At 40.9% G+C, this 25,005-nt stretch overlaps 1 protein-coding gene across 1 annotated transcript; it reads left to right on the top strand.

The window, feature by feature from the left end:
* The first annotated feature begins 620 nt into the window (after nt 1–620).
* Nucleotides 621–18,118, top strand: chadlb (chondroadherin-like b). The gene is made up of 11 exons (XM_038296753.1): nt 621–773; nt 3,913–4,089; nt 4,189–4,383; nt 7,048–7,203; nt 7,294–7,439; nt 7,520–7,801; nt 7,897–8,116; nt 13,784–14,057; nt 14,147–14,559; nt 14,631–14,797; nt 17,864–18,118. The coding sequence occupies exons 2-11, from the start codon at nt 3,913–3,915 to the stop codon at nt 18,105–18,107; spliced, it is 2,274 nt and encodes a 757-aa protein (XP_038152681.1). The 5' UTR covers nt 621–773; the 3' UTR covers nt 18,108–18,118.
* The last annotated feature ends 6,887 nt before the right edge of the window (nt 18,119–25,005 follow it).

Genomic DNA, 25,005 nt, shown 5'->3' with positions numbered 1-25,005 from the left:
GCAAAACTGACTTTTGAAAAAAACATTTCAACCAAAATAGATTTTGTTTCATGTTTTAGGCCATTTAGTATTTCAGTGTAGTATGTGGTGAAATGGCAAACATGCAAATAAGTAACAATAACTTTGTCTTGAATCAACCGTAACTAACCCATGTAAAGAAATCCACACACTAGAGGCTGGATACAATAGAGAAAATATTTATCATCCTAATTGTAGGATATGTGTTTGTTTTCACCAACAGATAACTGGCTAACTTAAAACAGTACCAGTCAATCCTCTACACATTCAAACGGGCTTAGTCAGGTCCAGTGCAATGTGCAGCTGAATATGATAAAAAGAAAAAAGGACTATTAAATGGCATTGAAGTATGGCTGAAAATTGGTGTATGGGTCCAGCTTGATTTATCATTTCTAAGATTTCATCCAACCAAAGAATTTAACCAGAGTGACCTGTAATAAACCATGAATTGTCTTACCAAACTTACTCTCAAAACAAAAATTTTGATTAATATATTTTTCAAGATTTCTATCCCTGCAACAATTACTGAACAAAGTTCACTCCATACATTTCTGAATAGAAGCAGCTCCACTGGTTTCCATTTATAACAGCAGTGAAGTTCATGGAGACAGCAGTGAGATGTAAAGACTTCACCTCAGAGGGAGCCGCTCCTGTGAAAGTGGGAGGAGCTGCTCTGAGGGGGGATCTGCAGAGTTTGTTTTAGATGAGGCACATTCTGGTGCAGAGAAGCTGGACGCAGCTGCAGTGAAGCCGAGGTAAGGCCGTCCCTAAAATAGGTCTAATCAGAATCTTTTTTGGATTTTAAAACTCATCTTTATTACCAATATAAAAAAAAATGAATGTTTGGTTAACCCAGAAGTTTGCATGCAGCACTTTCAGAAAGTGTTGAGATCCAATGGCTTCTCACACTGTGGCGACTGTGAGGATCCAAAGGAAATGAATTTTGACACATTGGCTGGTAGAGACACTGTGTCTTTGTACGCAGTCTTTCCTCTGGAACTTGGACCATGAAGCCCCATGAGGGTCCAGATAAACAGGAGGAGAAAATTCCACCATCTCAAGTTTCTAAACCCCTCAGTCTTTAATTCACTACTTTTGTTCAAGTGAAAAAATCATAACCACATTTTCTCTACAGTTTCATTTAAACAGTAGTTATTTTTTCCTGACATTTTTTTAAATGTAAAAAATAATACATTTATGAATTACAGTGTAATGTTTCAGTGTTCCTGATGGTGTGAGATTGTAGCAGCTGACATTTTGGACCTCCAGGTTTGTAAACAAGTAAATATTAAGCTGTTGCTCTCCATCTCTGTGGATCCATCATGGGGACGTGGCTTCAGGGCAGAGCAAAGGGCATAAATAATTTCAAAGTAGAAATGACAGAGACATAATCAAATTAGGCTATTTAAAGGATATGTCATGTGTAAAAAAAAAAAAGCAATATTAACCACTTTTCAGATTGATACAAAAAATTAATAACTAAAACAAAAGTATTTTCATATTTTGAAGCTTTCGCTAGTTTGCATGAGATGATTCAGACATTATATTTTTAAAAGTAAGATTGTAGGAATTGTGTAAAAAAATTTGTGATTATTGGTGTTTTATGTTATAGACCACCCAGGTAAAGCATAATTGTGAAGTTGAAGTTTTACAAACTTTTCCAAACTTTTAAAAAGTGTTTTGGTCTTTCATCTCTCAGGCTTTGCACACACAGATAATCAAAACGTTCCCCATTCTTTATAACACCATGGCTCCAGGAACCTGAGTGCCTCTGAAGATTTTGGACATTCTAACTTACATATTTATGCTTGAATCATCCATCAGCTGCAGTTTTGGGTGTATTTTTAGGGTCACCCAGAACTTTATTAAACTGGAAGGGAAAATAAATGATGCTGGAATTCATCCAAATGTCATCAGTGTTCATAGCTGTAGGCAGGAAGGATCTCCTGTAGCAGTCTGTCTTACAGCAGATCTGAAGAGCATCTGACCGAAGTCCTGTTGCGATTTCAGAACAGCTCTGATGCTGTCACCCCAGCAGGTTATTTCAGAGGAGATCCCCCTCTCCACAGCCGACTTTTAGAAGACATGGAGCATCTTGCTGCAAACACTAATGTATGACTGAGTATAAGGGCTATACTAAGAGCTATAGTTTTTATAAATTGATAGACTAAAATAGAGTAGAAAGTTCCTTTATTGTCCCACAATGGGGAAATTCCAGTGTTTACAGCAGCAAAAATATATTTTTTAAATGGTCACACAAATGTGGACCTTTGGAAAAATGTATAAGAATAACATAATAGTGACGAGATAAAAGATAAACAATAAAATACTGTATTGTAAAGTGTTTTATTGCTAAAAACTGTGCACCTGGAGGATAAATAACCAATTATACAGCTATGGACATTTTTACAGTAATGGATATTTGAAAGTAGCAGCAACATCAGAGATGTGCAACATGAGACCAGCATGTTATTTAACTGACTAAGGTAGAAACTGTGCAAAATCAGCATGAATGGAAGAAATTATTGAGGTTGTTGGGAACAGTGGTGGTTCTAGAGTCTTCTAGCTGCTGGGATGAAGGATCTGTGATAACGCTCCCTGGTGCATTTAGGGTGCAGCAGTCTGTTAGTGAAGGAGCTCTCCGGTTCAGCACCAGCTCCATGCATGGGACGGGAGACATTATCCAACAGAGATTTTCATTTATTTAGGATCCGTCTGTTTTCCACCTGCTGCACTGAGTCCAGAGGGCATCCAATCACAGGGCTGGCCTTCCTGATCAGCTGATCCAGCTGCTTCCTCTCAGCTACAGATAAGCCACTGATCCAACAGACAGCTCCTTAGAAGATGGCTGATGCTACAACAGAGTCATAGAAGCTCTTTAGGAGTGCCCCCTCAGCAAGAAGAGTCTGCTCTGACCTTTCTCAGAGCCTCAGTGTTGAGAGTCCAGTCCGGTTTGTTATTTAGATGAACATGAAATATTACGTGAAATATTACGAACATGAAAATAGTTCAAATATTACGAGAGTAAACTCATAATAGCAGATCAATGAGATTAAAGTTGTACAACTAAGGGAAAAATAGAAATATCAAGTCTATGAGATTAAAGAATTAAGTTTTAACATCACAAGAATAAAACCTGAACATCATGATAGTAAAGCCACAATATTACAAGAATATAGTTATAACATTACAAGAATAAACTTTAAGAGGTTAAAGTCATAATTACGAGAATAAAAGTGTAACAAGAACACAGGCGAAACATTACGAAATTAAGGTTGTAACATAATGAGAATATAATCATCCCATTAAAAGCTTACATTTCTGATATTATGAGATAAAAAAGGTGAAACATTAGAAGAACAAAATGTTATAAGACTGAAGTCATAATATTATTTAAAAAAAAAGTATTAAAATTACACGATCAATGTAGTTATGGAACAAAATTTGTCGGAATATTTCTAGTATAAATAAGTAACTTAATAATAAAATTGCAACATTTCAAGATTATAGTCCTAATATTAATAAAATAAAGTAGTATAATTAACAAGATCAACAAAGTTGTAACATTTCAGGATTAAAATAATGACTTTTCCGGATTAAAGTTTTATTTTATAAGAATAAAATCTTAAATCTTAAAAAACAAATACATTTTTAGAGTTTTTAACTATTTAACATATTCTTACCTCCATACTAGAACTTTAGAAGCATAGCAGGGTTTCAGGTGCTCCTATTATCCCATGAGGTTTATGTTTTTTTAAAGACAAACCCCTGCTTTAGACATGTTGTGTTCCTCATCCTTCATCCTTCCTTTGCCATTCACTGTCATCAAATGCTTTAAGGTGAGTTATTAATCCATATTGATGTTATTGTTTTATAAATGCTGTTCCATTTCAGATGCCCCACCTGGATTTCTCCAACACCATCTGTGCTCCTCTGTTCTGCTTGATGCTCATTTGCATCCCTGGAGGTCACACAGCAAAATGTCCACAGCAGTGCATCTGTGACCAGATCCAGCTCAGAGTGGCCTGTGTGAACAAGAACCTGACCCAAGTCCCTCCCACTGTTGATGAGGTTTCTTCCTCACACACATAGCTTTACAAAATGACCAATAATTCTAGACGGTCGTTTTACACCAAATTGGCACTATAGTTGCACTGTGTTTGGTTCTAGATAACGGTGAAACTGGATCTTCGAGGCAATGACATCCAAGAACTTCCTTCAGGAGCTTTTAAACACACTCCATACCTGACCCACCTGTCGCTGCAGGCCTGTAACATCCACAGAGTCAAGGAGGGGGCTTTCCGTGGCCTCGGTCGGCTGGTCTTCCTTAACCTCGCCAACAACAAGATAGAAATTCTCTACCAGGTGATCAAAAAGTCACACATCTAGTTTTCTCAACCGGTGAAATTCTCTCTTTTTTTTTTCCATTTATCACTTTTTCTTGGTTTTCATTCTTTATTCAGGTAAATTGTAATCTACACTCACCGGCCACTTTATTAGGTACCCCATGCTAGTAACGGGTTGGACCCCCTTTTGCCTTCAGAACTGCCTCAATTCTTCGTGGCATAGATTCAACAAGGTGCTGGAAGCATTCCTCAGGGAGTTTGGTCCATATTGACATGATGGCATCACACAGTTGCCGCAGATTTGTCGGCTGCACATCCATGATGCGAATCTCCCATTCCACCACATCCCAAAGATGCTCTATTGGATTGAGATCTGGTGACTGTGGAGGCCATTTGAGTACAGTGAACTCATTGTCATGTTCAAGAAACCAGTCTGAGATGATTCCAGCTTTATGACATGGCACATTATCCTGCTGAAAGTAGCCATCAGAAGTTGGGTACATTGTGGTCATAAAGGGATGGACATGGTCAGCAACAATACTCAGGTAGACTGTGGCGTTGCAACGATGCTCAATTGGTACCAAGGGGCCCAAAGAGTGCCAAGAAAATATTCCCCACACCATGACACCACCACCACCAGCCTGAACCGTTGATACAAGGCAGGATGGATCCATGCTTTCATGTTGTAGACGCCAAATTCTGACCCTACCATCCGAATGTCACAGCAGAAATCGAGACTGATCAGACCAGGCAATGTTTTTCCAATCTTCTATTGTCCAATTTCGATGAGCTTGTGCAAATTGTAGCCTCAGTTTCCTGTTCTTAGCTGAAAGGAGTGGCACCCGGTGTGGTCTTCTGCTGCTGTAGCCCATCTGCCTCAAAGTTCCACGTACTGTGAGTTCAGAGATGCTCTTCTCCCCACCTTGGTTGTAACAGGTGGTTATTTGAGTCACTGTTGCCCTTCTATCAGCTCGAACCAGTCTGGCCATTCTCCTCTGACCTCTGGCATCAACAAGGCATTTCTGCCCACAGAACTGCCGCTCACTGGATGTTTTTTATTTTTCGGACCATTCTCTGTAAAACCTAGAGATGGTTGTGCGTGAAAATCCCAGTAGATCAGCAGTTTCTGAAATACTCAGACCAGCCCTTCTGGCACCAACAATCATGCCACGTTCAAAGTCACTCAAATCACCTTTCTTCCCCATACTGATGCTCGGTTTGAACTGCAGGAGATTGTCTTGACCATGTCTACATGTCTAAATGCAGTGAGTTGCCGCCATGTGATTGGCTGCTTAGAAATTAAATGTTAACGAGCACTTGGACAGGTGTACCTAATAAAGTGGCCGGTGAGTGTATATAGCATCATTTCCAGAGATGGCAAAAGTACTCACTTTCCGTACTTGAGTAAAAGTACAGATACTTGTGTTAAAAAATACTCTGGTAAAAGTGGAAGTACTGATTAAACTTCTTTACTCAAGTAAAAGTAACAAAGTACAGGCTTGTAAATTTACTTAAAGTATAAAAGTAAAAGTAGAAACCACTTTTTTCATGCCGTTGCCTACATTTTAAATGGATGTCTGCCAATAGGACTAGATCTCCGTTGTGTTCATTTTCAATCATCTCGTCGTCCATACTACTATGCTAACGCCACCGCCACCAAGCTGCAATGATTTGCCGTGAATGAATACCGCCAAATCTGTCGATTCATCTTGTAGTGGTGCGTCAAATGCAACGTAGATTCCCATCCAATTAGATTGAATTTGGTATTGATGACGTGAAAAATAATAACGGTAACTCCATTGAGATGATTAAAAAATAAAGTAACGAGCCCATTTTTAAAATGTAAGGAGTAGAAAGTACAGATATTTGTGTAAAAATGTAAGGAGTAGAAGTAAAAAGTCACCATAAAAATAAGTAGTAAAGTAAAGTAAAAATATCTGAAAAATCTACTTGAGTACAGTAACAAAGTATTTGTACTTCGTTACTTCCCATCTCTGATCATTTCCTAACATGTGTATTCCTGCAGCACTCTAAGACAAGTGCAATTTCCATACATAAATAGAAATTAATCAAACTGGTTCGGGTAAAGGCTGCACGGTGGTATAGTTGTAGCACTGCAGCAAGAGGGGTCCGGGTTCAGTTCCAGCCTGGGGTGTTTCTGCATGGAGATTGCATGTTCTTTCTCCCTTTGCATGTGTGGGTTCTCTCTAGGTACTCCACCTTCCTCCCACAGTCCAAAAACATGACTGTTAGGTTAATTGGTGTCTCTAAAATGTCCTTAGGTGGGAGTGTGTGTGTGTGTGTTGCCCTGGGACAGCCTGATGACCTGTCCTGGGTGTACCCTGACTCTTGCCCATAGACTACCGGAGATAGGAACTGGCTCCACTGAGCCACTGACTGTCATCACAGCAATCTGTCTTTTGAATCAATATGTGTAAAACAAAACAAACTCTTGATCAGGAATTTAAAGAGACAATAGCGTTAAGGCTTTGACATATGGTCCATAGGCACCACCTTAATGTTGGAATTCTGCCAGGAGGACTTTTTATAGTAAAGAAAGCCACCAGGAGCACACGGGCAATGGCAGAAATAGCTGCAGCTGTGGTTCTATCCAGTGAAAATGATGCAACTACTTCTTTCAATTGCAAAGAAAAACTAACTGATCTGTGTGTTTTGAGTCTAGGAGTCTTTTGATGGCCTTTCCTCGTTGAAGCAGCTTTTTATTGACCGTAACCGTGTGGAAGAGATCCAGCCTGGAGCTTTCTCTCAGCTAGGCTTTCTTAACCTCCTCTCCATCACACACAACCAGCTGGTCTACATGCCCAACCTAGTCTTCCAGGTACACTAACTGCTGACATCCATCAGTCAGAGAATTTACACAAGTGCCTCTTATTGTCAGACCTGCTGATAAAAACATTTGAATCTTAAGGGATTGCAGAACATCAAGAGTCTTCGTCTCAGTCACAATTCTCTCAACTACCTGGACACCGAGGCTTTTGCTGGGTTGTTCACGCTCAACAGGCTTAGGTTGGATCACAACGAGCTGCAGTTTTTCCCTACGGAAACGATGACAAGGTAAGGATGCTTGGGGAGATCACTAGAGGACAAAGAAGTCTTGATCACTAACGTGCACACTTCCTTCTTACTGTGTTGAGACTGCCAGAGGTGACTTTTCTGGACCTTAGCCATAACCCTATGACCTATCTGGGAGAGGATGCCGTGGTCATGGCAAAGTTGACCCACCTCTTCCTGGACCACATGTCCCTGCAGGAGCTGGTCAACACAGCCGTATCTAAGTCCCCCAATCTTGTGCACATGGACATCAGCCATAATCAGTTGCGTGTCCTTCAGCCGTTTTCTGAGGGCTCACCCAAACTGGCACGTCTCAAACTGGCCGGGAACCCCATCAACTGCAACTGCTACCTGCGTCCACTCAGGTGCAACGGCCCATTGTGAAACTGGTGAGATTTTATCCACATCCCATCCCATATGGGATGTTTTAACAGCTTCTTCTTCTTTTATCATCGAACAGAGAGTGGGCAATCCGTCGCAAGGTGAAGCTATTGGGGACATGTGGAGGACCAGCCCATCTCTCTGGAGAGAGTCTGGAGGCCGTCTACCCTAAAGAGCTACGCTGCCAGAGCCAGGAAGCTATGCTGAAGGCAGAGTTTGAGGAAGCAACCAGGATAATTCCACCACCCACCCAAGAGCCGGAAAACAAGATCAAATGTCCTGCCAGCTGTGTTTGTGAGGTGAGAGAAGTATTTTAGTGGACTGGTTAGATTCTAGTAAATTCTAGTAAAATTCTAGTATGGAGGTAAAAATATGTTAAAAAGTTAAAAACTCTAAAAATGTATATTAGTTTTCTGAATGTTTCTCATTTGCTTTGTTTTTGGGTTATGCAAAGTTTTATTTTGGATTAGAAGGAAGAAGATTCTAAGTCATGTTTTTTTGGCCAGTTATGAAAACTAGAGGATCTGCTCTTATAGAAGAACATCCAGCATGAAGGTCTCAATAGGCTGTTGAGCTACACTGGTTCAGTTAAAGCCGGGCTTGTACCGAGAGATATTTTTCTTTTCGGGGTGACTTTCCAGTTGTGCGATAATTTCCCAATCGGCCCCACATTCAGCCTGATCGTGTGTCATGTATTGTACAGTGGATTACAAGGGGCAATCATCCTCTCATGACCACCTCCCCATCAGTAATCGTGAGGTTGATTTTCAGTCAACCGCCGTGGGACCATCGCTTTGCATGCAAACAAGGACTCTCCTTCTTGGTCCTCAAATGAAAACACAGAAGCATGGGGGGGGTGCAAGTGAAAGGGAGTTCTTTCTGTAAAATTGGCAGACCGTAGTAGCCACGTTTACTCAACCATGTCTTTGTCCAAATACGTTGTCGCCTTTTATTTTTAGGGCTTTCAGCACAAAATTGCACAAATTACCAAGGCAGCACTATTTGACTCTAGTGAGCTTCATATTCCTCTTCTACTCATTTGGCTTCCGGATAGACGAGTACGAGTAGCGCCATCGCACTGCGGAGCTGAGTCCCACCTGCATTTTAAGCCCCGTCCACACGAAGTCAAACCCTGGCCGAAACGCACAAATCTTTCACCAAACCAGCCTCTCATCCACACGAAGCCGGCGTTTCGGGGGTCTGTAAACGACCTTTTTTTTATTCAGCCTTCAGAGTGGGAAGATTTTGAAACGCCGTTTTCGCGTTTCCATCTTTAAGCTCTAACCGCATTTTTTTTTTTACACGCATGCGTAATAGCTTCGCCTCTAAACACGCATGCGCGACACAGTATCACAACAACAATGGCGCCGTACTGTGTTGAATGGTAGCTGTTCATGCTACTCACCCTGCTGTCGGGCTTACAACAGAATCTTCTTCTTCTGGAATATCTCCAGGAAGAACAGAGCAATATCGACGACATAGTTCATCACCTGAATTTGACTGAACCACGAAAATGGACCGCAGGGCAACCATGTATAAATATTAGTGCGCATGCCCAACATTTCGTCGCCTATTTTTGCTTTGGCACCACAGCGCCACTTACAGGCCTGGCATACATTTTGCAGCGTTTTCATGCATTCGTGTGGACGATCACATTTATTTTACGTCTCCGTCTTTACGACAAACGTTCTGGAAAATATTAGCGTTTCGTGTTCGTTTTGACTTCGTATGGACGGGGCCTTAGACGTACAGAGCAGGTAGATAGCATCAGAGCGTTGTGCTGCACAGTGTGAGAACATACATCGTCAGCTGTAAACTTACACTGTTCGATGAAATGCTGTCACCTGCACTTTATCAAAAGTACGTGTTGTCCCCTGCACCTTTTACTGTCCAAGAACAATGTTAGGTTCAGTACACAGACAATCGTCGAACACTAGGACCCAATGGAAAACCGCAGCTCAAGCTGAAGCCTGCTTCTCTGAGTTTAGACCACCCACAAGCTCCTGATTTTCTTCCATCTTTTTGTGTGATTGTCTGTCACCGCTGTCACTCCTGAAAAGATCACTTTAGAAACATCTGATGCGCCGCTTAAACAGGTTTGTAATTGGACGGTCAGAACTTTGCTGAAGTCCTACCCTAATTAGAACTGTAGGGTCATCATGCATTTTCTCTGTTTTCTGTTAGGTTTTGGATTTTTAAGATAACTTTAAAGGACCAGGAGTTACGTTCTTGTCGAAAAAACATGGGTCTGAAAAAGACAGTATGTGAGGGAGTCTGCTACTTTAAATTAGCCATTTTTTCTTCTGTTGGGTCACGTAATCTAGAAGGGTTGTAATATCAGATGTCTTAATTTACACAAATCTTTGAATTTGTCTCATGGTCTCATATGAGACTTCTTTAAAGTGTAAATGTGAGTTATATTCAAAGAACTGTGTGACACCCCTCCTAAAACACCCTCACTGGCTCCATAAAGCAGCAGATCCACTTTAACATCCTCCTCCGCATTATAAAGCTCTGAGTAACCTTGTAAAATATATTTTTTTCTATCAAAAGTGCTGATAAATAAAATGTATTAATGTTATATATTATTATTATAATCAAAAAAGGAAAAAAACACAATCTCTGAATGTGCATTTATATATCCAAGCTCATAATGATTGTAAAACTGTGTGTTTTAATCTACATGCAACCCAAATTGTCAAATTGTTTGTCAATTCATCTATTTTGTCAGGAGAGGGATAGTAGAGATGCAAGAGAAAGAGGAGGAAAAAAAGACAGAGGAAGTATTAGAAAACACACTGCTTGTATATAATAAATTAAAAACACACTTGCCCCCCCCCCCCCCCCCCCCCCCACACACACACACACACACTTCTGAAATCCAAATTTAGCCCATGAGTACAGGTACTTTAGAAGAGTTTAGGTCAGGGGTAACTAATTATAAATCAGCAGGGTCGGAATAAAGAAAATCATCAACCATTTTTAGTTATTATCTGTTACTTTAAACTGAATTTAACACTGAAATTAAATGTAGGTGTTTATGTTTCCATGTTATACATTGACCTTTTGAATAAAAAATATAAAAAATAATTTTTTTTTTCCATTTTAAAATCTAAATTGTTTTTGAAGTAGAGAACAACAATCTTTCAATTTGGTATAAAGACAATTTCCTGACTCACTTTTTTTTTTATAAAACACCTAAACTGACCGTTTGTTATTGTTTCTTTCTTCTTTCTGTCTTAATGAGAGCAGTGGGCTTTATGCTGCCCTGCAAGTCTTTAAACCTGGGTTTGAATGGAGACTAAGCCATTCTAAAGCACATATCAAGGAGCTCATTCTGAGCCTGGATCCAGATTTATTTTTGATTCTGTTCATGGTGGAGAACAGGCACTTGCAGAGGGGGGGGGCTAAGGGGGCTTGAGCACCTGCCCCTTTTGCTGCATGATCCCAATGTGCCCTTTTGGTCCCTTTTTTTTTTTTTTTTTATTTGACACATGTACTGAAATTATTATTATTATCTTTTTTTTGGGGCAAGAAAAACAATACAATAAGCCCTCTGGTCACATTGTTACCTTTGACCTTTTGCCGGTGACAACGCACTTGCCTCTCGCACAGTCAGATAAGGCGGCTAACTGCGGAGCTAAAGGTAGCTAATATTCCACATTACACTGTGGCCGCTGCTCATTTGGCCCTAAGCAAGATCAACCATGATCTGACGGATGGCTATTTCTTCAGTCTGCACCGCCTCTCCAATGTCAACCTGAATAGACATGTAAGTGAAACCAAATGAGCCCCATGGATGATGCAGTATTGTTTGATCTAAAACACTGTTTACTCTGTGCTTTTAGTCTTTTACATTGAAAATTATGTTTTTTAATTCACAAAAAACTGTTCTGTAATGATTACAGAACAGTTTTTTTTGTGAATTAAAAAACATAATTTTTGGTGAAAATACTGGAGTAGGCTTGCTACTTGTCAGACAATGGAAAACTTTGAACGTTGTATAATTTCTCTACTTTAGCAAAGAATAGCGGTTTAAACGGAGGAAAGTATAGGACGCGGCGCGCCTTTCTCTGAAGAACTACTGAGCGGGAGACAGCCAGGTGAGGAAAAGCTGTTCTTATCTATCGATTCAGTATTTTTATCATACAGACATTAGGCTGTTGTTCTTGTGCTATGAGCTAGCTGCTAGCTAATGACTTTGCTAGCAAAGCAAGATAACTAAAAAGCTTCCCTGTGTCGTTAATGATAGTAGGACATTCTTCAGTATTACTTATGCAATAGGGGCACATCGCCCGTCAAAAACCTATCATCTCCATAATGGATATATGTCCGATTTTCTTATTTCCTTTGCTGCATGATGTACATTTCATTTATTCTGGCGTTAGGTAAATGTATCTTGAAGGAGAACTCATCCAGAACTACCATGATAGATATATGATAGATACAATGTATGAAGCTGGTGAAAACAAAACTGCGCAGCTTATGCAAGGAGGTTCGGTTGTCAGACCTTCTTTTGTTGGCAATCGAGAAGGATGTGCCAATCATTCACAGTGAGGTTATTAACATTTTTAAAGACATGGCTAACAGAAAACTGCTGCTGTGAACAAAAGAGAACAAAAATAGCAAAAATGCTTAAAAGTTGGAAATTTGTTTTTAAACAGTTAAATCACCATGACGGAAAATACGTTTTTGGATCATAATCTTGGATTTAGTTTGGGGGAAAAAGAAAGGCAAGAGACTGAAATAAATAAGACATTGACCTTCACTCAACACAGAAAAGATGAGACAATGAGGAAAAAAAAGAAAAGAGAAACTGACAAGAAAAAACGAAGAGGAAAGATTGAAGAAAATGTATATAGGTACTTACAAAATACACTAAGACACAAACAGAGTAGGCTTTTCTCATGGTGACATGCAATAATAAAATGTTTGTTTTGTTCTTTTTTTTCTGCAGTTCTGGTTAAAGTTTGATGCAGCAGCTCTGCTTTTCTGAATGGACCGTCTCCATCTCCACTGTCAGTACAGCAAACCAGGCAGACATTCCTTTTTATAGATTACAGTACACTAAAAGGTTGCATTGTGCCCTTGTATGCATTTTTTACAGTTTAATTCTGTAAAGACAAAATATGTCTGGTGGTCCAGCTCTGATGTACATCTTTGGCTAAATTGCAGGTTTGAATATTGTAATACTTTCCTATAACAAAATAGACCTGCAGAAAGAAATTACTAATAAAATATTTTACATATGCATAGTTCTATGTTCTATGTAGAGATTTCCCTTAGCTTTGATTGTATGTCTCACAATTTTGTAATTTATCATTGTTCAATAAACTCTGAAAGCTATGTGACTTTGTTAATATTCTGTCCTAAAATGCGATAAGATGTGCCCTTTTTTTTTTTGAGCACCTGCCCCTTTAGTGGTCTCTGCACGGCCCTGGTGGAGAATCCTGCTTCACAGCAGCAGGTTGAGCCAAACATCCTCTAAATGGAGTGTCTTTTCTTTCACCAGTTCACCACAGTTCTTCCAGCAGTCCACACTTTCTCTGCTCTCTTTTTCTCATCATCTTCTCCTTCTTTCCCATCGCCCGGCTTGCCACAGGTTTGCCTGCTGTGTCTAAAAGTAGCAGCAGCAGCAACCAGACTGACAGCAGCTCATTGGTTAATTTATATCACGTGCAGCCTGGAGCCGGACGCTCCGGAAGCCTTTACCATATTAACAGGAGAAGAGGTGTAAGCGAAATTAGACACTGCCGTCGAACAACATGCAGTAATTTATAAATGTTCTAAATCAGTTTAGCCAGCAGGTGGGTCCTGATCCGGACCCTGGTCTGCTAGTCCGTGACCTCTGATCTAAAGGTCAAGGTTCTTGATCACTAGGCTAAACCAGAAAAAAACGGGACATTGGCATGAAAAAGATGAAAATATTGGTTGTGCTTCTGTGTGGGTTGATTATTCATAAACAGGCAGTGACTCACCACTCATCATGTGAGAACCGTGGCCACACCAAAGTGCCTCGGGGTTTCTCTCCAGAGACACGTCTTCTTGATCTGCGAGGCAATAACTTCCACTACATCCCAAGCAACAGTTTTCCCGGTGTGGCTAAGGTGGTGTCCTTGCACCTGCAACGCTGCAAGATAGTGGATGTGGAGGGTGGGGTTTTCAGCGGCATGAAAGGACTGATATATCTCTACCTATCAGAGAACTATCTCACCTCCCTGAGTCCTGAAGCATTTAAAGGTGATTTTTATTTCATTTTTTGAGAATTGCACATTGTCATAAAGTTTCGTCGCAGAAGCAATGCAACCTGTTTTCACCCAAATCCACAGGTTTACCACAGCTGACTTATCTGCACCTGGAGAAGAACCGCTTTGCTGATTTCCCCAAAGGAGTCTTTAAATTGGTGCCCAGTCTATTAGCGCTTCACTTGGAGAACAATGCCATCACCAAGCTGGAGTCTGGATCCCTGAGTGGAGCCGCCGGCCTAAGAGCTCTATACCTCACCGGGAACGCCATCGGGAGCATATCGCAAGGTGCTCTGGATCAGGCAAGTGTTCTAGATACACTTCATCTGGGGGGAAACAAGCTGAAGGAAGTCCCAACAGAGGCTTTAACCAAGGCAAGAAACATCAAGGACCTGAGGCTGTCCAGTAATTCGATCCGCTGGGTGGGTCCGAATGCTTTCAAACCTCTGGAGGGATCTCTGAAGGAATTGTATCTGGACAAAATGGGGATAGAGAAGGTGAGTTTCAACATAAACATCTTAATGGATGTTATAAAAAGTGCTTTCTGACCATGTTCATCACACCTCAGATGTCTGAGAACTCCCTGGCCGGTGTGGGTCCGACTCTAAGAAGTCTGTTCCTGGAGGGCAATAAGTTAGAGGAGGTACCGGACTTCCACCAACTCACCTCCTTGGAGGTCATCAACCTGGCTGACAATCCTCTGATGTGCGACTGCCCTCTACTGCCACTACGCTTGTAAGGAGCAAGTTGGACTTAAAGCATCTCCCCTAAAGCCTGGCATACACTGTATGAGCTTTGGCCCTTTTTGGGCCCATTCTCTAGAGATGGGAGAATTTCTTTGGATCAGGCCAAGTTTAAGCTTCATTGTGCGTCCTGTGTTTTGTTGTATACAGGGAGTCACAAGGGGCGGTTAGTCTTGTAAGATCACCTCCTGATCAGAAATTGTAAGATCGGCAGGAAAACAAAAATTTTTGAAATTCAGTTGTCCCTCATAAAATGTTCATAGGAGTATTCTGATGATGAAGCAGAGCTATGTTGGTATGTCAGCTCAGCATACCGCATCAGGCCAGCACACCCTTAAGGGCTGGTTATCCTCCCGCAGCAGTGTGTCACAGTGAGCTTGTCGCAGATATTTTTGATTGATGCTCAATATTGAAGCATGTTCTGGACTACGTTATTCCACGCCACAATGGAAGAGGGACAATTACGTACTAGCTGTGGGTCTAGATACGGACGAGGCGGTGAGGAAGTGGGGGCAAGTTTGTGTGACAAAGGAGGGACATGAGGGCGAAAAAGAGCAGGGATCCAGGTGGAAAAAGGGTCCCAGCGTTCTCGCGTACCTCGCTCTTCTAGCTGGTCCATCTTTACGATTCGTTTTCCACAATGGCGGTCATACAAACAAAACAAGCTGGTAATGTACCAAACAGGAAATACGAGTAGAGCGGATGTATATTTAACCAATCAGAGGCGTCCTGTCTGCGGCACTGTCTGCGGTCACCTACAATTTTTGATACAATTTTGGATACACACTTTATTTATTTTTACAGTACATAAAGAACCACTGAAATTCTTTTCAGATTACACATAAATAGATAAATCCGTGGGGGAAAATTAATTACTTTAGGATTAGGATTCACTCTGTGACAACGGCCTATTGAGCCTACTGACAAAATCTAACGCCATTCATTGGGACTGATAACCAATAACGCTCATGCGCGCATGCATATCACTAAGGGTATGATGGCCTGACGCAGTATGCTGAGCTGACAGAACAAAGTGCGTCTATGAGTCGATTTACCAGAACCTTGCTCACTGTGAATGTGCAAACAAACAAATTGAAGAGTTGACCAGCGGTCTCTCCCTGTTCTGAGTCCAACATGTGGTTTTTGGGTGTACAGTGTAAGCAGTTAAATCGCATCAGGGCATCGAGCTGTACACAGTGGCGCCACCAGGGGCATGGCATGCAAAACCCTGGCCACCCTAATCGCCAGTGTAAATTGCGGTAGCATCAGTTTACCATTTAATCCCATTATGCAAAGCCAGCGATGTAACATTAAAAATCTCCAAATAAACCAAGATATGAGTAGGTGTTTACTTAAGTCTTTATGATTTCTACAGGCAGATTTATCCCAATAGTAGATTAAAACCCTCAAAATGTGAATTTTAGTTTCAGTGTGCCACCTCACGATTTTTAGTGGCCCCATCTGCCCCCCCCTATGAAACACTTCTGGCTGTACAGTGTAAGAACATGCACTGTGAGTTGTACAGTTTAAAGCCCCTGTAACACCTTGGCGATTTAGACCAGCCTATGCCAGATGTACGGAAAATCTGGCATACGTTGGATAAGTTATAGGTACATTTTCTCTAAGTTATGAGCACGCTGAAGCACGCTGGTACACATCGACATACATCGAGTACGTAGAATTTTTTTGCATTTCCATGTATGCCAGTGCATGCCATACGTGGGCCATAAGTTACAGGTTAGTTATCTAATCGTTGACATACGTTAAGTGTAAGTTACTCCTAAGTTGTTGCATCTAGCTTATCCAAAACCTCTGAGTAACTTCAGACTTCACCTCCAGACTTCATCCCCATCATAGGGTGAGCCAGAAGGTGAGTGTGATGGATCCTCCCTGCATTCACGCCCATCACCAACAAACATCCTAGCATACATGAAGCTGAATCTGCTGCCACCAAAAACCTTCTTTCTTTCTTTTTCTTTTTATTTATTTTTTGGGGCGGCCAGTAAACAGCAGCTAGGTTAATACCGCGATCAAAGAAATCTTTTTATTCAGACCAGGCGCCTCCGGGCGCATGAGGGGAGTAGCTTTAACTGATGCTTCGTAATCCCGTGCCAACGCTGCCATGCGTTATACATAAGTTAGGCTGTCATTGGACATAAGTTCTGGACTTGTTATGAATACTCTATTTATACACCCAAAATTTAAAAAATATGTAGAAAGTTTAGCGTATGCCAGAGTTTTATTGGATTCTGGGACATCAGGCATATGCTGGATAAGTCGTCAAGGTGTGACAGAGATCTAAGCAGAGATGGCAAAAGTACTGACTTTCCGTACTTGAGTAAAAGTACAGATACTTGTGTTAAAAAATACTCTGGTAAAAGTGGAAGTACTGATTAAACTTCTTTACTCAAGTAAAAGTAACAAAGTACAGGCTTGTAAATTTACTTAAAGTATAAAAGTAAAAGTAGAAACCACTTTTTTCATGCCGTTGCCTACATTTTAAATGGATGTCTGCCAATAGGACTAGATCTCCGTTGTGTTCATTTTCAATCATCTCGTCGTCCATGCTACTATGCTAACGCCACCGCCACCAAGCTGCAATGATTTGCCGCGAATGAATACCGCCGAATCTGTCGATTCATCATGTAGTGGTGCGTCAAATGCAACGTAGATTCCCATCCAATTAGATTGAATTTGGTATTGATGACGTGAAAAATAATAATGGTAACTCCATTGAAATGATTCAAAACTAAAGTAACGAGCCAATTTTTTAAAATGTAAGGAGTAGAAAGTACAGATATTTGTGTAAAAATGTAAGGAGTAGAAGTAAAAAGTCACCATAAAAATAAGTAGTAAAGTAAAGTAAAAACATCAGAAAAATCTACGTGAGTACAGTAACGAAGTATTTGTACTTTGTTACTTCCCATCTCTGGATCTAAGCTGTAGCTGAATACAACAACTGAAAATAAAGTACAGTGTATGCTCGGCTTAAGCAGACAATACTTTGGTATTTCTAATAAAGGTCTTGACATTTTTCTGTCCACCTCTTTTCATCCAGGTGGATTGAGAAAGTTAACCTCAAGGTGAGAGCAACCTGTGCTAATCCTCCTGAGGTGAAGGGTCGAAAGGTCAAGGATGTCTACGTGTTTAAAGCCTGTCCTGGTGGAGAGGGTCTACCTGCTGAATCTACTGGCAACACGAGGCCAGGGAAAAAGATCAAGCGGAGAATAAGTGTTATTCAACCAAACAGAGTTAACAGGGGGCAAAAAAATAGCCTTATATTAAAAAGGGTCAGAGTCTGAAAGGAATCCAACTTAAAGGAAAATTCCTGTTTTTAACACTTTTAGCCCATTTTCTGTAGTGTCCAGGATGAAATCGAATGATCGACACCAAAATTTTGACGATTGGTCCTGTCTCTGCTATTTGGCTCATGCAGAATCCCCCCCTGGCTGCTTCAGAATGGCTTCCATAGTGCATGTCCGATAATGTCCTTAAAACAACCTTAAACGTTCTTTTTTTTAAATATGCTACTCACCGGGTCATCAGCGCTGTTCAATGACGTTCCAAAAAAAGTTTCGTGAAGAAAAACCGTTCCTGTCTTGTTTTATTTAGCATTTTGTAAATCCCAGAACTATTTTTTCCGATACATCACAACCGCTTATAAACTTCCGCTTCCCGTTCGAATCTGAAGCGTCGCACACTCCAGACCACTAGTTGGCGACGGTATCCTCTACCGTCAAACTCAAAGTCCAATATGTCCTCCTCAAGAATCCACCTTTCGTATTCCATTTTCAGAGTTTTTTAAAGTGTTTAACAGAGACGTTAGCACCTTGACGTCGGAGTACACAGACTGAAGCAGAAACACTTGGGCCTTGCGAAAAGACTACAACTAAGCGTAAACAGGCCCCATTTCGCTTCCGGTGGCGGAGGAATATTGACTATTCCAACAGAACTCAATGGGATTTACAAAATGCTAAATAAAACACTACAGGAACGTTTTTTCTTTACGAAACTTTTTTTGGAACGTCATTGAACAGCGCTGACGACCCGGTGAGTAGCATATTTTAAAAAAAGAATGTTTAAGGTTGTTTTAAGGACATTATCGGACATGCACTATGGAAGCCATTCTGAAGCAGCCAGGGGGGGATTCTGCATGAGCCAAATAGCAGAGACAGGACCAATTGTCAAAATTTTGGTGTTGATCATTCGATTTCATCCTGGACACTACAGAAAATGGGCTAAAAGTGTTAAAAAACGGAATTTTCCTTTAAATCAGGCACTAGTGTTTCATTTGGCACTAAAATCTCGATTAAACCAACCCATAGAAAGCTTAGCATTTGCCAGCATGTGATTATGAACTCTTTATACTTTATGCTGCATAGTTGCTATACTGCACACATTTGTAGTGTGCTAATAAGTATTAGCTTAAGATTTTTAGTCAGTATTCAGCACTTGGGGAGAATCCATCCATTTCTGCTACTGTACCTCACCGGTATTTGCAGGACACATTTTCATTTTTATAAACTTCTATTAACCTGCTTACCTTCAAGGGATTATTGATCTATTAGCAACATGCTAAAAAAAGTTTTATCTTGCTAATGTTGCCTTATAACAGGCAGAAGTCCTTCTCTTGTTCATTTGTCAAATAATGTCCATGATATGTTGTTCACAATATTAAATATTAGAAATAGGACTATGAAACATTTGTGAAAAATAGGAGAAAATCAATCTTTTTTTGTTTTTAAGTAGATAACCAGCAATCGAGACCATGTCATCTGATTGTAAATAGCAAAAATTTGGCTTAAATTGTAAAATAAACAATAAATAAATTGTTGTCATATTTAATGGGTTTACTCGACATTTCAAACTCAGTCAGCACTGAGGTTGAAAATCCCTTTATTGTCCCAGAATCGGGAAATTCTGTGTTTACAGCAGCTAAAAGATTATAGCAAAAAATGTGTACTGTAAAGTGTTTTAACAACATAAACACTGTGCACCTGGAGAATGAATGGCCAATACACAGCTATGGACATTTTTACATTATTGGATATTTAAAAATAGCAGCAACATCAGAGATTAGCAAAATGACAGCAGCATGTTATTTAACTGACTAAGGTAGAAACTGCAAAATCAGCATGAATGTTACAACTTATTGAGGTTGTTGGGAACAGTGGTGCTTCTAGAGTCTTCCAGCTGCTGGGAGGAAAGATCTGTGATAACGCTCCCTGGTGCATTTAAGGTGCAGCAGTCTGTCACTGAAGGAGCTCTCCAGTTCAGCACCAGCTTCATGCATGGGGTGGGAGACATTATCCAACAGAGATGTTCATTTATTTAGGATCCGTCTGTTTTCCACCTCCTACACTGAGTCCAGAGGGCATCCAATCACAGAGCTGGCCTACCTGATCAGCTGATCCAGCTACAGATAAGCCACTGCTCCAACAGAGAGCTCCATAGAAGATGGCTGATGCCATAACAGAGTCATAGAAGCTCTTTAGGAGCGCCCCCTGCACTGCAAGACTTCAGTCTCCTCAGCAGGAAGAGTCTGCTGTGACCTTTCTTATACAGAGCCTAAGTGTTGTGAGTCGAGTCCAGGTTATTCAGGTGAACACCTAGGTACTTATAAGAGTCCGCTATCTCAATGCCCCTTCCCTGGATGTTCACCATGTGTCAGGGGGTAACATCTGCTTCTGCAAAAGTCCACCACTAGCTTTTTAGTTTTCCCCGATGTTGTGTGTCCACTGTCTGTACTCTGAGTCGTCCCCACCTGTGATGAGGCCAAGTATGGCAGAATCATCAGAGAACTTCTGGAGGTGGCAGCCCGGGGAGTTGATGGAGAAGTCTGCAGTGTAGATGGTGAACTGCAGTGGTGCCCTGGTGCACTGTTCCCTGTAGGACCATACTGCAAATCAAACACTTGAGACTATCACTATCTGAGACACAGTCCTGTGCCCTCACATACTGTGGGCAGCCAGTGAGATAGTTCAGAATCCACTTGGACATGTGTTGGTCCACTCCTGACAGCTCCAGCTTGTACCTTAGGAGTCCTGGCTGGATGGTGTTAAAGCACTGGAGAAATCAAAGAACATTATCCTCTCACTGTCCCACCTGAAGTTTGATATCTGGAACCATTTTGGATTGAAAACAGCTAAAGATTACGTGCTGGATATGTGCCATTAAGGTGACTACCCACTACATTGATAAATAGGACGCATCTCATGCTACAGACCACCAAGATTACGTCAAGCCAGACAGCTGCAAATATACCCAATAGGTCAACTGAAGACATTAACAAATGGGGCTGACCAGCAAACACCCTGTAGTTGTTACAGAAAACGCTGCAAATATGGTTTGTGCAGTGGAGATAATGCAGCTCATGAATGTCTGCTGTGTCACGTCTGCTTGCTCGAGTGACGCTTCACTTTTATCCACTTTTCACAAACAAGTTTGCCCTTTTGCGACGGTTTTTTTTCACATCTCAAGTTTAAACTATCTAAGTTTGCACTTTGTGTTTAATACGACAGGAAAAAATAAAATACATGAGTAATTTTAAACACAGTTGAACAGCTTTCATTTTTGTAAAAACAGATCAAATCAAACTGAATCGATTTAGAGCTGTATGAATCAAAATCAAATCGATTCAGGACTTTTCCAAAATACCCAGCCCTACCTTTTAGTGAGGTTTCCAGTAAAGTCAGTTAAGTTTTTCACCAAGGTGGTGCTATTCTACACCTACAAATAGGAAGCTGCCAGCAGCACAGCTGTAAAGCAGCTGGATCAGATGACACAATATTTACGTATAATATCAGATGTTTGGTTAATTTTTCCTAGAGGGTGAGGTCTACATGTTTAACTCCTTCCGACCAGTAGGTGGCGCTCTCACTCCATACTGTTTGCCATGTCCACAAGGCATTCCCAGACCAGCTGAGAGACATAGTCCCTCCATTCTGTCCTGGGTCGTCCCCCGGGCCTCCTCCCAGTAGGACGTGCATGGAACATTTCAGAGGGAGGTGTCCAGGGAGCATCCAAAAAAAAGATGTTAGCTTAGCTAGCTCCTCTCAATGTGGAGGAGAAGCGGCTTCACTCTGAGCCTCTCCTGAAAGAACAAGATCCTTGCCCTCTCTAAGCGAGAGCCAGACCCCCTCAGAGGAAGCTCACACCAGCTGCTCGTATCCAGGATCTTGTTCTTTTGGTTATGATACTGATTCATCACCTTAGGTAAAGCCGGGGGTACACTGTACAATTTTTCTGCCCTTTTCAGGGCAGATTCTCCAGTCGTGCAACAATTTTTCGAGCTGACAGATTTTTAGCCTGATCATGCATCGTGTAGTGTACAGGGATAACGAGGGCCGATCAGCCTCTCATGACCACCTCCCGATAAGGAAACGTAAAGTCAGGAGAAAATTTGTTGTCATAAGGTGGTCGTGGGCAAATCGCTCAGTGGGCAAAGAAGGATTCTTCTTCTTCCTCTTAGACAAAAACACAGAAGGACGGTGGGGGTGCAATTAGTGAAATGGAGTTCTTTCTGTAAAATTTACATATCGTAGTAGCCACGTTTGCTCAGCCATGTCTTTGTCCAAATATTACGTCTCCTTTTCTTTTTAGGGCTTTCAGCACAAAATTGCACAAATTGCCAAGGCAGCGTGTTTCACTCTAGTGAGCTTCATATTTAACAGGAGGCATCGACACTTCCGTCTTTCACTTGTTTGGCTTCCGGATAGACCAGTCCGAGTAGCGCCATCTTAATGCGAAGCTGAGTTCCACCTGGTTTTTAGACGTACAGTGTGAGCAGGTAGATCGCATCAGAGCGTCGGGCCGCACTGTGTGAGAACAAACACACTGTTGTACAGTGTAGGTGCGTTCAATGATTTAATAAATCGTACAGTGTATGCCCAGCTTGGCTCTTTACACTACAATAGTTGGGTGCAGAGTCTGCATTATAGTGGCAGCCCACTCCGTTCTCGCCTCACTCGTGAACAGAGGCCCGTCTCACAAAGCAGGTTTAAAAAAAACTCAATTCCTCAACTCTGAATTGATCTAGCCTGAGGTTGAAAACTGATTTTTCGATTTCACAAAGGCAGCTGTATGTTAGTTTAATCAACTCTGAATAGGTCCATTCAGATTTGAACTCGTGCATAACAAGTGTGAAAAGCCATTATCAGAGGAGCCCCGATTGGAAGGGTCACCATGACGATAAGCAACAGGAAGGGCCTGTTTCACACCACTAGAAGTAGAGATTTTAATGGAAAAAAAAATGCAGAACATGTTTAAACGATAGAGGAACAGCACTACAGCTGCAAAGGAGAGGGAGATAAAGAGGATTGCTGCTCGAATAAAGCGCTAGTTTACATGAAGTCTACTGTTGCAGGCTTTTTTGACATCCATCCATTCATCCATTATCTGATACACTTTCCCAATTGGGGTTGCGAGGGGTGCTGGTGCCTATCTCCAGCTGTCAATGGGCGAGAGGCGGGGTACACCTTGGACAGGTCGCCAGTGCATCGCAGCTTTTTTGACATTTATTGGAAAAACTTGTTCCATTTTAAATCACGAAAAATATCTTCTGCCTGATTAAAATCCAATTTCTAGATAGAACTGTAATAACAGATTTTCTAAATTATATTTATGTTGCAGAAACTGAATTTCAGAAAGTAAAAAAAAACTAAATTGTGCTAGTAAGAATAATTTTCTTACATTTTAAGTGGCCAATTTGATTTTCATCAGTTTAACTAAATAGTCATTTCTGATATCTGTTTGGTTTTATATTTTATATTTCTCTGTCATCAAAATAATATCAATTCTGCCCAGTAATAATAGGTATATAGAGATCAGAAATTCATATCTAGACACGCAGAATGTTTATGTTAGATGTGAAGAATGCCGTTCTGTTTGAAGTGTTCATTTTGACAAGAAAACATAAAATGCAGATATCAGAAGTACCTATTCATCTAAACTAATACCGTAAATATCTTAACAGCCAGCCATAGTCTGTTTTAATCACAATAACATTACAGGGAAAACTGGTTTACTAGTAGAGAATCAATGTATTACCGTAAATCATCTAATATAGGCCGGGGTACCTTGGTTTCACTCAGGTGCATCTTGGTCCAGGCCATTATTGGAAGGAGGCCAGAGTTAGAGGCAGGACTCCATTTCTATTTGATCAAAACAGACTACCAGTGGAATGAATAAAAACAAGATTTTGTGTCTCTTTGAACCTATAAAATACTCGGTTAATTTATTGAAAAAGTACAGTTACCATAACGGTATACAGAACACAATTCTGACATCTTCCAGCAGCTGCAATTTTTTAGAATGGCAATACGAAAAAAAAAAAAAAAAAAAAGACACAGAATGGTATCTTGGCCAAACTGACTTGTGATACAAAGTTTTTTTTTTAAAGCTATAGTGTGTAATAATTACAGGGATATACAGTCAGAAATGTAATATATTATACATAACTATGTTATTTATCATCTACGAGCTCAGTCTCTTAACCTTAATATTTGCGTTGCCTTAGAATTCGTCATTTATAATTACATAGGAGCGGGTCTCGCAGCCATGGAGGCAGACATCTTTGTGCTACGGCAGCGCAGAGCCAACAAACTAGCGATTGCGAGATCGCCCATTACGCTCGAAAGTAACTACGGCAAGTTGAGAGAGATGAACTGAGACGGTACTGAACAATAGATGGCAGTATTATGCCTGAGAAGCGTCTGTAAAATTATCTATGTAAACAAACCTCATCACTTGAGAAGGTAGGTGAATCGGACGTCGTGGAAGACATTTTGTCCTGTAACGCTCGCCGTACTGTTGGGGGGGAGATGTTCATGTTGCTGCGGTCTGCAGTCTGGACGTTAGATGTCGCTGAAAATTACACACTGTAGCTTTAAATTAACGGAAACTGTTCTGCCATCACAGCGAAATTTTATTTGAGGCAGGCTAGGTGGAAGTAGGCTACCAGTATCATATATTTCAAGGGAAATTCAGAACAACGGAGGCCAACGAAATTCTGTCATTTTAACGCTTCCTGGTTACCACCAGAACTACCATTAATCACATTTGTCTTTCAGATCAGAATGATTGTGTAAGGCCACTACGATCTCTGTGTAAGGATGGGACTTCCCATGCTAATGGCTTGGATTCATTAGCAAACATTGCCCCCTGTGGTACTTGTATGTTACTATTACATGTTGTTGAGGA

This window comes from Cyprinodon tularosa, unplaced genomic scaffold (assembly GCF_016077235.1).
Source record: "Cyprinodon tularosa strain WSP-4 unplaced genomic scaffold, ASM1607723v1 ctg377, whole genome shotgun sequence".
In the NCBI taxonomy this organism is placed as follows: Eukaryota; Metazoa; Chordata; class Actinopteri; order Cyprinodontiformes; family Cyprinodontidae; genus Cyprinodon; species Cyprinodon tularosa.
This window is presented reverse-complemented; position numbering and strand designations above follow the sequence as displayed.